This window comes from Pezoporus flaviventris, unplaced genomic scaffold (genome assembly GCF_033815535.1).
Source record: "Pezoporus flaviventris isolate CSIRO_AGI_PZ_B2104156 unplaced genomic scaffold, CSIRO_AGI_Pfla_v1 ptg000045l, whole genome shotgun sequence".
NCBI classification, from domain to species: domain Eukaryota; kingdom Metazoa; phylum Chordata; class Aves; order Psittaciformes; family Psittacidae; genus Pezoporus; species Pezoporus flaviventris.
This window is the reverse complement of record NW_026892593.1, coordinates 19458259-19471533: the sequence shown is the minus strand read 5'-3', so window position 1 is coordinate 19471533 and position 13275 is coordinate 19458259. Positions and strand designations below refer to the sequence as shown.

Sequence of the window (13275 nt, the reverse complement as noted above, 5' to 3'; positions counted from 1 at the left end):
GTCCAAACACCTGACTACCAGCTGTTCTATCTATTTTGTGACAAAGTAGAATCATAGAATCATAGAATACTTAGGGTTGGAAAGGACCTTAAGGTCATCTAGTTCCAACACCCCTGCTGTGGGCAGGGACACCTTACGCTAAATCATATCACCCAAGGCCTCATCCAACCTGGTCTTGAACACTGCCAGGGATGGAGCATTCACAACCTCCCTGGGCAACCTATTCCAGTGCCTCACCACCCTAACAGGAAAGAATTTCCTCCTTATATCCAATCTAAACTTCCCCTGTTTAAGTTTGAACCCATTACCCCTTGTCCTGTCACTACAGTGCCTAATGAAGAGTCCCTCTCCAGCATCCCTATAGGCCCCCTTCAGATACTGGAAGGCTGCTATGAGGTCTCCATGCAGCCTTCTCTTCTCCAGGCTCAACAGACCCAACTTCCTCAGCCTGTCTTCATATGGGAGGTGCTCCAGCCCCATGATCATCCTTGTGGCCCTCCTGTGGACTTCTTCCAACACTTCCATGTCCTTTTTATGTTGAGGACACCAGAACTGCACACAGTGCTCCAGGTGAAGCCTCACAAGAGCAGAGTAGAAGGGCAGGATCACCTCCTTCGACCTGCTGGTCATGCTCCTTTTGATGCAGCCCAGGATACGGTTGGCTTTCTGGGCTGCAAGTGCACACTGCCGGCCCATGTTCATTTTCTCATCAACCAACACCCCCAAGTCCTTCTCCGCAGGGCTGCTCTGAATCTCTTCTCTGCCCAACCTGTAGCTGTGCCTGGGATTGCTCCAACCCAGGTGCAGGACCTTGCACTTGGCATGGTTAAACTTCATGAGGTTGGCATCAGCCCACCTCACAAGCGTGTCAAGGTCCCTCTGGATGGCATTCCTTCCCTCCAGCATATCAACCGAACCACACAGCTTGGTGTCATCGGCAGACTTGCTGAGGGCGCACTCAATCCCACTGTCCATGTCAGCGACAAAGATGTTAAACAAGATCAGTCCCAACACCGATCCCTGAGGGACACCACTCGTTACTGGTCTCCAGCTGGACATTGAGCCATTGACCACAACTCATTGTGTGCGGCCACCCAGCCAGTTCTTTATCCACCAGTGGTCCATCCATCAAATTGATGTCTCTCCAATTTAGAGACAAGGATGTTGTGTGGGACAGTGTCGAACGCTTTACACAAGTCCAGGTAGATGACATCAACTGCTCTACCCCTGTCCATCAGTTCTGTAGCCCCATCATAGAAGGCCACTAAATTAGTCAGGCAGGATTTCCCCTTAGTGAAGCCATGCTGGCTGTCACCAAGCACCTTGTTGATTTTCATGTGCCTTAGCATGCCTTCCAGGAGAATCTACTCCAAGATTTTGCCAGGCACAGAGGTGAGACTGACAGGTCTGTAATTCCCCGGGTCACCCATTTTCCCCTTCTTGAACATGGGGGTTATATTTCCCTTTTTCCAGTTGTTGGGAACTTCACCTGACTGCCATGATTTCTCAAATACGATGGCCAGCGGCTTCACAACTTCATTCACCAGCTCCTTCATGGATCTCATCAGGTCCCATGCACATTCAGATTTTTAAGATGGTCTCGAACCAGATCCTCTCCTACAGTGGGTGCAAGGTCTTCATTCTCACAGTCCCTGCATGTGCCTTCCAAGACTTGGGTGGTTTGGTCAGAGCCTTTGCCAGTGAAGACTGAGGCAAAGAAGTCATTCAGAACCTCAGCCTTCTCCAAATCCTGTGTAGCCAGTTCTCCCGAGAGCTTCCTGAGGGGGCCTACATTCTCCCTATTCTGTTTTTTATTTGCTAGGTACTTGTAGAATCCCTTCCTGTTATCTTTAATACCTCTAGCTAAGTTTCATTCTAACTGGGCCTTAGCTTTCAAAAACCAACAACCTATGCATGCATGACAGGCAGATAGGCACAGAAATGTGGACATGACTTACAAGCAGTGTCACTAGAGGATGTCCCCATGGGGCAGAAAAACCCTGCCTAACCTGCTGGGAGGAACTGTTGCTGCAAACCTGCAGGCTGACTGTGTGGTTCCTGCTACAGGGCACCACTGGGCAGCCCTCTTCAGGAGTTCAACAGCAAAAATTAGTGTGACTGCATGTTTAGAAAAAAATTATCCATGAAATAAATGACAGACTTTTCAAACATTAGAACAGATTGAATTAAAATGACAGAAGTGGATCTGCATTCTGATTACTGGAGGAAGATAAGAAGTAGAACACAGCATGTCCAGCTGAGGCTTTTTACCTTACATGTTATGTCCCTGTCTTTTTCCTATTTGGAATGAAAAACCTTTTAGAGAAGTAACTGGATTGTAAAAGGAAGAAAAGGGAATACAATAAAGAGGTTAAAATTTCCGGAGTCTGTAACCTTCCTATAACATCAAGCTATTCTTTCAGAAACCACTAACAACTTCTAACGTGTAGCAATAATGAAGGTGCACACTACTCACATCACACTCCTGAAAAATCAACATTATTCATCTAATTTCACACCTGAGTTAAATTTCCAAAGCATAAGTAAATCATATTGATAGCCTCTGTCTCAGAACTGAATTTCATGGCCTTAATATTTTACTAACGTAAGCTAAAGCTAATCTATAGAGGAAGACTTGTCAATATGTCAATAATGTACCAATACTAGAGACTAATATTCATTACTGAATGGTTATTTCACACATATTGACTTCATCTTATTGTCAGTGTTTGTATCACGGCTGGACTATATAAATGAGTCTGAGCTGTCTGGACAGTAAATATTGATTTAACATGGTATTTTTCATATAGCCATATTGAATTGATGTCTGCTTTAAAATGAAATAGATGTCTAAATCCCATCACAGTTAGAGAATTCCTGTAATATTATCCTCCAGCATTTCAATTTCAGTATAGAAAGCAGAAGATAGTTAAAATTAACTTGGCTGGAATAAACAGGTCTCCCAGATGGCTCCATATCACATGCACAGAAAGACTGTGTCTGTTCGGTGTGCATTTTAAAACTCAGATGAAACCTATGGCTTACAGGAAGAGATCAAGGTCTTTCTTTTAGTAAAAGGGGGATGTAAAGTAGGAGTGCTAAAGAACAGCATGAAGGACAAGGCAGTATCTAGCCTCACTTTTTTTTCCCTGTAACTTTATTTTCCCTTCACACCTATGCCTTAACAGCTATTTTACATAGAGATCTTCCCAAACTTCACAGATCTTAATAAAGTCACAAAAAATCCTCATCTCGTCACAGAGGACCTTGGCAAAATCAGAACTGAAATTAATCCAGTAGACTTTCCAGAAGATCCTGTTCAACCTTCTAACCATACTGATTATCAATATGCAAGCCAATTCCCACTGAAGGCATTGAGAACACTGTATTGACATCATGCTTAGCAAGAATAACATGCAAATACTCTCAGCTCTTAACTTAACTGTTTTTTTTTTACATCCTTGAAACTTTCATCATTTAGGAGTACAAGGAGACCAGGTGAGTGTGACTGACAGAGTGGTAAAGGAATCAGGCTTTCTGTAAAGGAGTTTAAAAAAGCCTTAACAGGCTTCAGCCTCTGTATGACATTTATTGAGACTCACACTTTTAACAGTTTTCTTTCAACAAAAAAAAAGGACATAGAAGAATAGTGTTCTCTAAACGGACTCAGAAAATCAAATTTATAACTTCAATCCAAAGACAAACACATACCAAATTAATAATTTTTCCAAAGACTCAGAAATATAATGTTTCTCAGTTTTGACCAGTCAAAAACTACTCCTATTCTATTAATGTCATTAACCAGCATGCGGAAATACTTACAGTTCTAAGTTTGTATAAAAAGTCATGAAATATAAGCCCAGCACATTTTTGTGGCCAAGAGCAACTGCTACATTAGTTCTTTTGTAACAGCTACATAATTTTACCCAATTTAATATTGCAAGGAAGAACAAAAAAATACTTATGAAAAAGTTCTTAATAGTAACTACTGTTGCTTTGATTTTAAAGGCAGGAAATCTTTTTTGAGATAGCATAAATGAAACAGTAAATACAATCCACTTTGTGAAATATAAATTTTAAATTGAATGCTGCTAGAGGGATGTCATTGCAATGTTTCAAGGTCAAAGCATACAGAAATTTCTAGTTTCAGTTGAAACACTGCTCATTGCAGGGACTCATTTATATACATATGTGAAATTCAATAACATTTCTGTTTGCTACATATGTAAATAATAATAATAATAATAATAAAAATACCCTGGATGTATCTATGCTGTAAGAAGTTTGGAGAAGTGCTGCATATGTTGCCTGAAGATACTGATTTACTAATGGCTTCAGTAACCATATGTAAGAAAATTTGTAGTCCAAGACTATCTTTTAATGAAATTTCATGGTAGACTACTAACCTGAACAAGAACAAAGTAGCGTTTTTTCCACCGCTTCCAAACCTTCTGTCCCAGAGCATACAAATATCTGCAAAGGAAATAATAAAGGGATGTTTTTGCATTAATAAGAAGCATGATATGTGGAGGACCCAATAGAAAGAAGTGTATTCATTTGCTCTACCTACTGAGCTGCTTCTTCAGTGTTGTCACACCTAAGAAGTGATTTTTTCTTTTATTTACTCTCTGCAAAGATATTTTAATTTTCTCTCAAAAGATGACAAAAAGCAGAAACAAAAGACCTCATGTTGTAGAAGACTAATGCACTTATCGCATATTTCATCAATCACATTTGAAAACAGGAAAAACACTTTAAAGCAGAATACTTTTGACTACACTTTTTTTTTACCATCTGGTTTCCATAGATTTGCTAGCTTTTCTCTAGAACCTGAGAGAAAAGCAAAATATTACGTATGAGATGTCCTTCTGGCTGGACAACTTCTCTCAAGGGCACCTAGTTCAACTAGGTGCTTCAAAGGCAAAACAAAGATTAAAATTTTTCAGACCAAGTGCACTCTCCAGAGGATGCTGGTACATATACTGCGGAGAAGTTAGGATTAGAGGTGGTTGGTTGGATGATGGGTACGTGGATGGTGTCTCTGTTGTAAGAGGAGAGGGTCTGCTGTCCTCTACTTTCTGATCACTTCTGGGGCTTTGTTGCCCCGTGGTTTTTAGCTCAGCCAAAAAGAAAAGAGTAATGAACTAATGTGAAACAGGCAAGTAAGATACAGGCAACACTTTTACTCCAACTGTCCTGGGCATACACTCAGGCACATTCCTTCCCACTTTAGGTATCATGAAATATAATTTTTTGTATAACATGTATGTTCAGTGTAACACTTATTAACCGTGGTAGCTTGTCAGATTACAGAATGGCTCCCTCACTACTATGACACTGATTATCTTGCCCTTCTTCAACTCCTGCTACACCTGTGCTGAAACTCTGCCTTGCCTGGTTAATCTGCTTTTTATTTGTATGAGAGAGAGGACACTTGGCGTTGTGTACATGATTACCAGTTCATTTAGCTTTCTTTGAATAGTCTAGATCCTGACACACTCTTTTTAACTTCTTAATTCTGTGATTATTAGAAATTCAATAAAAGGTAGGGAGATGAGTAAGAGCTGTGTCAAAAAGGGTATCAAAAAAGGGGCCAATTAGCATTCATTTGAAAGTTTATAATGCTTTGCAAATAAGGAAGCATTTACCTCACAGAGTGATAAGTGCACATTCCCCCACAAAACATGAATTGTTTTGCTTTTCAAATATGTTTCAAAAGAGCCAGGCATGTTCCTCTAAATCAGAGCATTTACTTTTCCCAAATCATGGCACATCGCTATTGCCCTGTTAATCTCTTTAATATTGCCATAGGGTGGAGGGTGAATGACTGATGAATTTCACTCAGACTGGAAGATTAATGAGGGGGGTCAAAAGTAAAAGGGTCCCGGGGTGGCCTTTAAGGTCTCTCAGTCTTAAGCCTGTCCTGTTCCTCATGCACATTCTGCCACCATATCCCTCAGAATACCCTGTAGGTTTCTCTGATGCATTTTGGAGGGCAACTACTACATGGACTGTGAAGACCAACTGAGAATACACAGTCCTCAAATGCTACAGTACAAAGATATTCTGACCATGTTCCCACTCTCTTGGCACATCTTAAATGACTGTAAAGCAGCCATAAACTAACAGAGGATTCTTCTTCCTAAAGAGTAATTGTGGTATTTTTAACTAAGCCTGGTATAGAAAGGTGCTTTTAAAAGAAGAGATCTTAAAAAAATTGCTATCAGAGAAAAGGTTGGTTGCTTTTTAAATTACCTTTTATATAAAGTATACCACATGCAGTCCTGCAGTACTGCAGGCTTAGGCAGAACTATCACAAGTTAAATAAATTCAAAATTATAAAAAAAGAAAGCATACAAAAAATAAATTCAATAGCAAAATGCACTTTTTATTCCTCCTATAAATCACTTCCAAATGAAGTGTTAAAGAAGAGCTTCTCTGGGAAACAGAGCAATGGAACATTAACTACCTAACTTTAAAATCTGTTTGTCTTAGATACTTAAGATTACTTAATAAAGGAAACAGCATTCATGACACAAAGCTGGGATTCACTATAGAAGTGCAAAGCCTATGTTACTTGGTTTTACAGTTCACTATAAACCCACAGTTATAATATTAAATTATTAGTCCCTCCTCCAGTGCCACCTCTAGAAGTGACAGTTCTTTTCTAATGCAGAAAGTTTCACCCATTTACAAGGGATATACCCCATGCTCATTTGAAGTATGCATGCTCCTGAAATATGAGATGAATTCTTACTCCAGTCTAACATTTATACCCAGAACAAGCCAAACATCCTAGGTACCTAGAATCCTCTTTGAACTGTCCCACTTATTTTCCATTGAAAAAATGGAAAGTAAAGGACCTAAGAAACTTACTACATTTGCACAGTAATATCTAGGATTTGTAGAAACTGCAGTGCATGACTATAACAGAAAAAGTCTACAAAAGCCAGTTTCTGGAATTAAATGACACTTGGGTTTCACAACTGGAGCAAAAAATTCATAGGTTAACAGATTAAGAAGTGAAATAAGTCCTAGAGCTAAGTTGAAGAATGTTTTTACTTTTAAGACAGGGAATTGCATCGTTGTTCATGAGTCTCAGGTAAATACACATATGCGAGTCTGTATTCACCTACAAGCCCCACTCACCCTCTCCATCAAAAAAAATGAGTACAGCATGCATAGCATTAATTGTTCAGACTACTATGAACACTCTCAGCAGCAACAAGAAACACAACAGCCATTCCTTCAAGCACCCTACCCTTCTTAGGTAAAATATTCTGTGCAATAGAAAGAAGAAACTGATACTTAAAAGTCAAAAATTCTGTATTTCTAAAAACTTACAACACCATTTATACAATTTTTTTCACTATAATTTGGGTTCCAGAGTTGGGATAATCTAAAATAATTCTTCAGTTATTACAGCTGAGCTACACACTGAGAAGCAAGATACTGAAATAGTTTCCCTCTATCTGAGCATGGAAATAATATTTGCTTTTTACTAAATTAATTTATTTTGACTTCTATTTAAAACTGTGTTTTCAGAGTGTTTAATAAGTACACTGACAAGAAGTCAGGAAAGATTGGTTTTCTGATGTACACAGAAATAGATATAAATGCAGACTTTTATTCTGTAAAAATATATTAATATAATATGTACACATAACATCCATATTGGTACATGTGCACATTAGAATGTATATTTATAATTAGTATGTATAGGCTTGGCTGACTTCTCCAGGCTTTTTATATTGCTCACATAATTTACAGTGACTTAAGACTAATACACCTGTTTTTATACAGCACATAGAAAATAGGACATTGATCATACATGTTGAATCACTAAGTGCTACCCCAATGTAAAGATATTCTAACAGTTTTGTAGTAATATGAAAATGAAATCAAATGCACAAACCATGCAATCACTTTCCTGAGAATTTAGCTCTTAAAGACAGTTCTACAATTTTCTTTCTTTTAGCATTATATAATACTTCTCTCTTACTCTTCTCTCACTCCCAAATTAAAAAGTAGGAATTGGATTTGTATGAAGTGACAGAGTTACCTGATTTTGCCTCACAATGCTTACAATATGACAGAAAAATAAATATTTAAACTTTAAACTATATTTTCCTGGAAAATAAAAAAGATTATAAGCAATTTCCTCTATAAAACACAGAGAAACCTAAATAAAATATGGTTTATATATCATTTTGTCTCAGGCAGTATAATCTTGTCCTCCAGAAATGGAACAAACAAAATGATCAACCGTCTTCTTTAAGAAGTCTGAGCATCACTATGTTTTATATATATAAAGGTTGAATATTTTTCAAAGTTCATTTCCTTGTGCTACAAAAATGCAAAACCATATTGCTAAATATTATAGTCCAGTTTCCATTATGTGGTGACATACATAGGAAAGGAGATGACAGCTTATTTGCTCCAAGTCTGCTCTGTGAGCGTGTAGGGTTCTACTTTTTGATGAAAAAATCAGCACTAATGAATAGCTGAAAAACATAATTGAGTGTGGAATACCGGAGCTATTCACTGCTGGAGAAAGGACTTACTACTTCTTCAGAGATCATTTTTAGACCAGCCTTTTTATTCTAAGGAATGAAGCAATCTATCTACATCTTGAATGATAAATTCTCTACTTGTAAAAGGCTTCATTTATCACAAACAATGAAGAAATATAGAAAGAAAAATCAATACGTGTAGCAGTTTAGTCCAGCAGAGGCCTTTCTTAAAGAGAAACCTCAGTCAAGGTTGAAAGAGCAATTAATGCAGTCTCAAAAATCTGGGCCACTCTGATAGAGTTCGGTTAACATGTGGCAGAAGTAATCATCCACTTGTGAAAATGATTTTCAGTTCATTCTCAAACACCTTTCAGACACTCATGATCCCATTTAACTGACAACAATACAGGCTATCTGTGGGCATCATTGCATTGCTGAGAGCGCCAATGGGGACCAAATGCCCACAGGCACTTTCAGTCATCCCTGCCTGCTCGCATAAAAGGAATCTTCCTTGCACCGCATTCCTTCTTTTATTTAACCCCGAAAGATTAAGCCATTTTTTTGTCTTCAGTTGAAGATGAGAAAGAAAACTGATTCAAGACAACAATATGACCTAGGTCATAAGAAACCTAGCTGTAAACATTCTCAGATTCATTTTAGTACTTTATGTGCTGTAAAGAAAGAGAACTAAATAAATGTTCAACAGATGGAACGAAAAAAAATCAGCCTAAAGTTCTACTATAATTATGCCTGCTAAGGATAAAGAAATGTTGAAGAATCTCAAATAATATAAACACCACAGCCACAGAAAACATTTATTCCAATGAGCAAGATACTCATCATAAGAACAGGAAAACGTGTGGGTTTTCCCCCTCCTCCCCCCAGATAACTTTTCACTTACAATATAAATAGTTATTGGTATGCTGGAGATCAGGTATCCCTAGATTCTTTAAAAGTGCTATCTTACTGCATTCCAGAGCGCTTCAACATTTGTGAATATTCATGCCAGTACTTATGGAACCTGTGAAGTAACAGCAATGGCAACTTGAGAATTATTAATCCAATTTATGTCATGTCATGAAACCTATTTTGTACGTAAAGTGGCAGTGTTTGTCAAGACAGAAAACATCCTTTAGCCTTGAGAGAATTCCAAGCAACGAAAGAATGTAATCGTTCAGATGCAACATAAATGCAGAAAGTGCTCCAGTTTTAATGTAATCTAATTGTAATGTAAACAGGTAACGCAGCAAAACTGTGAAACAGCTGGCGCTGAGGAGCAAACATCTCTCTGTGCTTTTTGAGCCAGCTTACTTTGAACTAGCTCTAGTCTGAACTCACGGACCAAATGGCTATCAGTGGTTGCAGCACATATGGGTGAACCCCTGGAGTTCATCTCTTGGTTTAATTCCATCTAAAAGTATAACAGTCTGTGAACACAAACTATTCCATGACGTGAAACAAAGCACAGTAAGCAGGAACAACTAAAAGATTAGTTCTGAAAGTGAAAATCTTAATTTAAATCCTAATGTTGATGCAGTAGAAAAAGTTTCAACTGCAGTGCTTTCCCTTGAGCACCTGGTTTGGCTGTAGAAACAGATCTTTACACTCCCAGACCTTAAAACAAATCAGAAGCATTCTGAGCACTCAGATGCATCCTGGCACCCAGCCTAGACATCTCTCCATATAACTGGAAACACATGACACTGAAATTAAGATAGAAAATTGGCGATCCTTTTTTTTCAGCCAGGCAGTGATACTATTAGTAATATAGAAAGCCTAAATTTCTGAGGACCTGTTAATATGAAAAATCTACTTTTTTTTTCAAGGTCATACACTGCCACTGATGGAATCAGTCAAAGCACCCTGCTCACTGTCACACTGGTATAAAACAAATCAATGAATTCAGCTGCCAACTGAAGTAACTCCAGTTCTGGAGTGCCAGTGTTTAAAATGGCCCACTTTCAGGAAGAGTGGTAGAGGCTAGTAAGAGCAGCGAACTCTTTCAGGAATGATATTTGGCTTTGGTTATCTGTGTCTGGTTGTATATTTCTTTTCACTGTCTAGAAAGCTACTTTGGAATTGATATAACTTTTATTTCATAAAGAATACAGATGCCAGCAGAGTTAATTTTGTATTTTTTTTTAGCAATAAAACATACAAGTGGAACAAGATGCTTACATTTCTATCCTAAGATTGTCAATTCTATGTATTTTCGTAACAGTTGTCATCATCACTACTAAGTATTTTGAAGTCCTTATGGATTAGGATAAATAGATACATCTGATCTACAAAAATGTGAGGAAATATGTCACAGCTGGTATCCCTATTTGTGATCTGAAATGAAGCACAGAAATCATGATAATGAATTATCTAGCATTTTCCTTCCACTGGTGCACACAGAAGATGGTTATGCAAAATGCTATCATGTTTTAGAATAATTTTTTAAAATTCTTGATAGCTAGAGTTTTTTTAAAATAGCTAAAATAATTCAAATAAAACCATTATTTTAAATCATCACCAAAGTTTCTAATCAAATCAGTTTAATAAGTCCTAACTTACCTATCATGTAATAGGAACATTGCTTGACACTTGAGTAGTGCTTTATAAACGTCAGGTAATTATTTTTCACAACATGTGCAGTGAGGGAGGTTAGAATTATTACAGTAGTTTCTGTGGGAAAGAGATCAAAGCAGAGAAAAGCAAGAACTGCTCAGAACCTGAGGTCCTAGTGCAGGAGAAGAAACATTCAGGAAAGCCTCACACCAGTTCTTATCTTCCAGACACTAGAAAATGCATTTCAGAAGCCTATAAAGCCATTCAGCCTTTTAACCCCATGTGCCAAAACATGAAAATTATGCATGAATTAAAAAAAAATCTAACCCAAAATGTTCTAAATGGAAACAGCAAATTAAATGTTGGCTTTGCAACTCCACTATGCCACTTTCAGTGACTGTGTTTCCCTTGTGCTTTGTATGGATCCAGCACAAACTACTCGGGGCATATTTCATCTCAAGAGCTTTGCAAATTACTGTTTGGAAGTGCCTTTCTGTCTCCACTGGCTATTTCAGATCCCTACAGTGCCAAGACTCCAAACTTAGGTGTTGCAATTAGTTGCCTGAAAATAGATGAAATGAAGGAGGCTTTCTGTATGAAGGCATCATGAAAAGTAGGTAATGGGACATTCACAGAAAATATCTGTTGTTTGTAGCCTGACAAAAGTGCTCATTCTAAAGCACGATTCAGAATAATATATATTAGTTTGCTATTTTCAGTAGTGCTATGAGGATGCAATGACTGAACTTAGCTGATAATGGCCAAGACTACATTGACTGTAAAGAGCTCAAAATACTTGGCGCACTTGGTAAAAGAAAAAAGCTTTTCAGTTCTGCTACTACAGTGCAGTCCAGAATGAAGCATGCTAGAGTACAATTTAAGCAACAGTTGGGAAAATGCAGTTACCCTCTTGAATTCATACAGTATCTTTGAAATTGTAGTAACTCCTCATGTTGCAGAAGTAAAAAAGCCTTTTCATTTGGAAATATTTTATTTTCTTCTGGATTAAAATTTTGACACTTCATGCTATCATACATTGAAAAACTCCCTTTTAATCCACCAGACTTCACGTAAACACTGGAACCAATGTATACCACTTCTCTTTCCATCTAACATACAACAACAGAAAAACAGACGATGCTGCCAGTATAAGTGGTGCAGACAGTCTCCATTGCATCTCTAGCACCTCTAAGGAATGCAGGAACAGTGCCAGGCATTAATTTTCATTCTCACACAGCAATGCAACTGTTATGGCTTGTTTCCATGGACTCAAATTAGTTACATTTCATTATGCATTTTGGGCATTCACCGACAGGTTTGTGAAAGAGAAATTCAGTTGCATTAAATGTTAGCATCCACAATGAACCATATGTGGCTCAGAAAGTACTCGCTCTGCAGACAAGTGGAGTCTGGAAGAATACTGAGACGTCTCTTAGAAGGTTTCCCAGTCATCTGCTGTTGACCACAGTGGGAGAAATGACTGGGGGTTAGGTGACAGTTAGGCTAATCTAATATTCTGATAGAGACATTCTTCCCTGGAAAACCTACCAGTGCAGAATGACAAGTGCAAGTGATCTTTTCATCAAAAGTTAGAGTCAAAAAGGTAATACTTCTGGCTGCATTTTGATGACAGTGCAAGACTAAGAACAAGGAAGAAAGCTTTTCACCCAGCTGGATCAGCTCTCTTCAAATGTCCATTTTAAGAAACTTTCCTATACAGAATACATGTAAAATTCTAAAGATGCCAAAGAAACAAAAGAGCTTCTGACTCTATGTCACTTTGGCTCTTTTGAAGAAACTTTCTTGATTAAAGAACACAGAAGTAGCCACCCAAAACCACATTCAAGCATGTATGTTGTTCCCAAAAGGTTGCACAGGGAAGCAGCAACTGGATGGAAGCATGCAGATATACAACCCCAGAATTTACTCCTCTACTCATGGTATTAGTGGCTTTAGGAGTTTCTTATTTGGGAGTTATCCCTTCAAGGAATTCAGGACTGAATTAACATTAGTAGGAAAAAAATTCCTAATGTTAATATCTTGAAAATAGTTTTGTTTTGGGGAGTGGTTAGACAAAAACAGAAAAGTGATATACAAGAAAGATATAAACCTATAACAGCAGCATGAATTTGGTCTTTATAAAAGTTCTTTACTGTAACAAAGATGTAGAATAAAACCATTCAAATGCACTGTCCCCACGCTGGAGTTA

General features: G+C 37.9%; 1 protein-coding gene across 11 annotated transcripts in view; it reads right to left on the bottom strand.

The window, feature by feature from the left end:
• The window catches only part of CADPS2 (calcium dependent secretion activator 2), a 308797-nt gene that overhangs the window by 123660 nt on the left and 171862 nt on the right, over nucleotides 1-13275 (bottom strand). For all 11 annotated transcript variants that reach the window (XM_061467595.1, XM_061467600.1, XM_061467599.1 and 8 more), the window contains exon 9: nucleotides 4407-4473. In XM_061467595.1, the coding sequence (XP_061323579.1) occupies nucleotides 4407-4473 (67 nt within the window). The remainder of the gene's footprint in view (nucleotides 1-4406; nucleotides 4474-13275) is intronic.